The 4,972-nt window shown below is 35.9% G+C and overlaps 1 protein-coding gene across 1 annotated transcript; it reads right to left on the reverse strand.

The window, feature by feature from the left end:
* Positions 1-1,433: 1,433 nt before the first annotated feature.
* Positions 1,434-4,085, reverse strand: LOC6541615 (protein CNPPD1). Its single transcript, XM_001970897.3, has 4 exons — positions 3,927-4,085; positions 3,574-3,867; positions 2,471-2,593; positions 1,434-2,420 (listed from the first exon to the last, which is right to left on the reverse strand). The coding sequence occupies exons 1-4, from the start codon at positions 3,960-3,962 to the stop codon at positions 1,737-1,739; spliced, it is 1,137 nt and encodes a 378-aa protein (XP_001970933.1). The 5' UTR covers positions 3,963-4,085; the 3' UTR covers positions 1,434-1,736.
* Between the last annotated feature and the right edge of the window lie 887 nt (positions 4,086-4,972).

Consider the following 4,972-nt stretch of genomic DNA (forward strand, 5'->3'; position numbering starts at 1 on the left):
AAAATCACGTCGGGGTCACCAATATTAAGCTAATTTTTATTGAACTATTTTCCGAGAAATGAAAGACGAGGTAGTGTGTAGCGAGTTCGATGATTGATGTGAGCGACTTAAATGTAAAAGTGCAAGCTCGAGAGCACAAGATAGAGAGAGCGCGAACAAAAGACGCCCCTAGATAAGAAAAGGTAATCGGACAGCTAAGATGCCGTAAAGATAAATTGTGTCTCCAATGATGCCAATAAATAAAAACATAAATTTAGTTACTGCTGGCGGCTGCGAGGCCCGACAAACACAGTAAATCTTTATCAAAAATGCAAAAACAAAACAAATCAATACAGAACACTTATACGAAACCTTGCATTCAAGAAATAGGATTATCATTTCTGCACTCGAAACCTTAATGTTATCGATCACTTTAACAAAAATTGGAATAATCAACTTTGCAATTTTAAACTCTAGCGATTCATAAAATATAATCGATGAACACTCTACAAATATTACGAGTACAGGCCTAATGGGAGTAGCCCAAATTATAGTTTAACTTATTAAAATTTTCTTCATTTTACAATAAAATATCCTAAGCCCAGCCTAGCATGTAAGAAAACAATCCTCCATCCTGTCCAGCACATTTTGCGTAAAACTGCAACATCATAGCCGACTGTGATAGTGAAATATCGATTTGGAATTGCAATGCTACCCTGTAAACATTTTTAACATTTTGTAAGAAGTCGGTCTACACAACCTGTGCGCAACAGCATACTGTATTATTCGACCGAGCCACCTTGACGGTCACCGACGACGTCGTTACAATAATCAATAATGAAACGGCTACAATCAACGGGCAACTGATAACAGGAACATTTCTCATTACATTCGAAGAGCAAATAAAAGTGAACGACTCGATATTCCGCTCTTTAACATAACGGGCCAGTAGGAAATATTGAGTTTGCCGTACTTGAAGCTAAATTTTGTAAAAGGGCTCTACGAGGAACACCAGAAGGTACGACGTCAACGCGATCTTCAAGTTATCATTGACGGCTTCAATGGGAGAAAGGAAGTAGTGAATACGATTGCCCCAGCAGACGTTGCCCAACAGCGTTGACAGCTACAACCACGACGGATGCAAGGTCAGCGTAACCAGCGGATGTTGCCCAACAGCGTTTTCAGCTACGCTATCCAATAGCGTTCCCAGCTCGACGTTGCAGTTCTTGCCTCACGTGATATTGGGCCATCTGCACTAAACAGTGGATCAGCAGCTGTAGGTGTATGGTGTAGGGCCTCGCAAGTAAATCGACACCGAAATTTTATAATTTATGTAGACCGAATTTCATATAGACGTACACGAAAACTATAGAAACTATTTTTTGCCTATATTTGTTCCTACGATTTGTTTTATTAAGAAAAATACACTTTATTTTAATAATTTTACTCGATGTTTTTTCTTAAAATTTTTTTAATTCAATATAATGTAAAATAATCGAACTTATTTTATTCATTTTAGTTTAACAACAGGACGTTTTTCAAAAGTATCCACCCGTACATATACAAAATGTGATATTGTTTTTAAGACCGAAAAATTCAAAATTTTTTTCTTTGTGCAGTAATTCAACATTTAAGTGTGTTGATTCAACTAACGAACATTTCTTTTGTGAAGAAATGAAAGCAGTTCGTATTGCAAGCTCTGTTAATTATTTTAGTTCAGTATCGAGCACCTCCTTGACTTTTGCGGCAAAAAACAATTACTGCATTGCTTCGGTGTTCATATGCCAAATAACGGAAACATTTTCAGCGTTGTGCTTTTCCAGTTGCAGGGTTCGAACCTTGGAAAGATTTCGATTGTTTTTGTAGTCGCTGTAAGGCGATTTAATATTAAGCCAATTCCCTGCTCCATCTTGGTCATACAATATATCAAGTTTTGGAGAAGTGCCTATAAATGACAGCGTACGTACGGGTTGATGGCGCGGGTACTTATATTCAATTTTATTCAGTCTTGCCTTTGCGCAGCTTGGCTCCTCAACATTCCTCAATTCAACTTTAACGTTACTCGTTTCACATAAAAGTAAAGATACGTCGATATTAATAAAAGGAGTGGGCTCTAGTGCATTCGGAACAGATGTCTGGCTGCTACTTGTCATTTTGGTGAATTTTGAAAGAGTTTCCACTTCCCGATGCCATAATGTGCCAGGAACCTGGCTGGCAATAAAAAAAGCTCCGGCTAACGTTATTATGCTTGCTGCATAACTTATCGCTAGTACTGATAGACTGTTAACGAGAAATTTCGTCCATTCAAGGCTAGGCAGCAACTGCACCAGTTCACTGTATGTGAGCCACCCTCTACGAAGTCCCTGCTGCTCAGCCAAAGTACGTTCAACATTTTTTAACTTATCGAAGAAGAGCTCATTGGATATGTATATATTCCAACCCTAGAAGAAACTTTTTTTATTTTTGAAGTTTTAACCTTTTTAAAGTTTACCATGGCGGAAAGAAACTCGAGCTCGATTATCTTAAGCCTATCTTCCGTCATACTAGCTTCACTGGCCCAGTCTTCAAGATAGAACCGTTCGTCATGGCCCGCATAGAATTTTGTGGAAATCATCTGTAAAGATTTTAAATATTATAACCAAACACACTAATTATGGACGAAACATAGTATGTATCAAGGGATAATAGTCAAGCAAAGGTGGATGTGCTGACACAGTGAATACCGCAGTCAAATTCTACAATTAAATATTTCTGCTTAAGTCCAAGCCAGTTTTCAGCCATTTATTTATCTAACTGTTCCTTAAACATTCTTATAATAAAATAATCAGTGATTTTCTATGCAACTCACCAAGGCTAAATCAAAACAAGATAGAATGCTCTAGTCGAGTTCCCCGACTATCAGATACCCGTTACTCACTCAGCTAGTAGAAGTGCTACCGAGAAATTTCAAAATTTTCTGAAATATCGGTAGAAATTGGGGAAAAAATAATGAAATTAAATATAAACTTACAATTTTTTTAAAAGTGTGGGCGTGAGAGTTTTTTGCGATTTGTGGGCGTGGCAAAAAGTATTATTGAAATTTACAAAATATGTATGTACATAAAAGTGAAAAAATATCACATTTTTCAAAAGTGTGGACTTGACATTATTGGGCAGTCTGTGGGCGAGGCAAAAAGTTTTTTTTGGCAAATCTACAGAATTTTACAATATATATAAAAAACTGAAAAATATCACATTTTACAAAAGTGTAGCCGTTACAGTTTTGTGCGGTTTGTGGGTGTAGGACTGGGCGTTACAACATTTAGAAGCAAACTTGCACTGCGTCTATCTGCATGCTTAATCTCAACATACTATATTTTGTAGTTCCTGAGATCGAGGCGTTTTTACGGACGGACATGGCCAGATCGACTCGGCTATTGATACTGATCAAGAATATATATATCTTATATTGCGTTCCTATTGCGTGTTACATACTTTTCAACGAATCTAGTATACCCTTTTACTCTACGAGTAACGGATATAATAATATAATATAAAATATATTCGACGTTTGTATTAGTTTGCAAGTCGATAAGAAGTTTGATGAGGACTTACTAGTGACACAACAAACAGCTCCTGTGGGGTGATTCTGCAGCTATAGCCCGAGTCGATGACACTTAAGCGATCTAGGTATATCAACGCCATAATTAAAGAGCAAGGCGTGGCATGCACTTGTGCAGCAGATATGCAACTAAGCCGATGTAAGGAATGGCCGCGGTGCGTCTCCGAAAACAAATCTGCCGCGTACTCCGCAAAGGGTAAAGAGACAGACATGTCTGTGTCTGGTGTTCCAAAACCATAGTACAGGCTTTTTCGAATGCGTTTTATAAAGTCTTCATACTTCATTACCTAAAAAGTTATCAAATTTTCAAATATACATAACTTTGTAAGTAATTATTTGTTAATACCTTTCTCGGCGTAGAGAATAACTTCAAACAACCCATTTGGAAACTGAACTAAATACGAAAATATTAATTAGTCATATAAACTCGCCGATGACAATAAGTTTAACATTAAGCCCATACATTTTAAAAACGCGTCAAGATGCCGACGGTAACATAGAAACGTTCTGAGAAACGATGAGATAGAGACACTTTTTTTTATTTCTCTGAATTTGAATAAATAAATCACATCAAAAGTAGTTTCCAAAAGCAAGGACCATAAAAGTTAATTACAAATAGAAAACAGTAACGATTACTCTCATTATTTTGATACAGATGTATATGAATATATTTCCGTTAAACCACTCTTGATACAAACTCATTGTCACTAAGTTACTTATTTAGAAAGTTGTTTAAATATTATTAGATTATCAAGCCAATGCTTCTAAATTATGTTCATAAAGATTAATATCATCTTTATATAAAATAGCTTTACATAAAGCAACAAATATTTGAAGTTTAACCCAAATGTGAAATACCGAATCAATATGACCGTTGAGCCAGAAAATCAACGAATCTTACGAAGTCTCGATGCTTTTAAAAATAACATCTTGTTCGATACATCGAAATGCAATGTTGTACGTGATTCCATATCAAATGTAGAATATAAAAAATAATATCCACCCAAGCTATGGAAAACATCAATGCAGATCAATACATACCGCCGCCGATATTTCCAGCTCTGTCAGAACACATTGATCATTCTAATCACCATCAGGTCTTTTTTAACGCAATTGATTAAAACTAACATTAGGCATATAATTTTGCTGCAAGACTATTGGTTCCAAAAGATTTTATTGGCGGTCAAATTAAATGCAATAAATCGATATTATTATTTTTTTGTACACTTCAGAGCTAGCCAGAACTAGCTGAACTAATACTTTACATTGCATTACATACATTGTCAAAATTCATGGCTTTATCAGTCTGTCGATAAATGGTTATGAATTTTTGAAAACTAGGACTGGTTGCTCTTTTAACTTTTCACAGCGGACATACATTGTTTAATATTA

The sequence above is a fragment of the Drosophila erecta genome, unplaced genomic scaffold (genome assembly GCF_003286155.1).
Source record: "Drosophila erecta strain 14021-0224.00,06,07 unplaced genomic scaffold, DereRS2 tig00000219-arrow-pilon, whole genome shotgun sequence".
Classification (NCBI taxonomy): Eukaryota; Metazoa; Arthropoda; class Insecta; order Diptera; family Drosophilidae; genus Drosophila; species Drosophila erecta.

Excerpts from the sequence above, each read along its gene's own strand:
- LOC6541615 (XM_001970897.3), bottom strand. The coding sequence starts at position 3,962 with ATGGGTTGTTTGAAGTTATTCTCTACGCCGAGAAAG. Across the intron at positions 3,868-3,926 it reads TATTCTCTACGCCGAGAAAG|GTAATGAAGTATGAAGACTT; the intron begins GTATTAACAAAT and ends ATAACTTTTTAG. Across the intron at positions 2,421-2,470 it reads TCGAGTTTCTTTCCGCCATG|GGTTGGAATATATACATATC; the intron begins GTAAACTTTAAA and ends AGTTTCTTCTAG.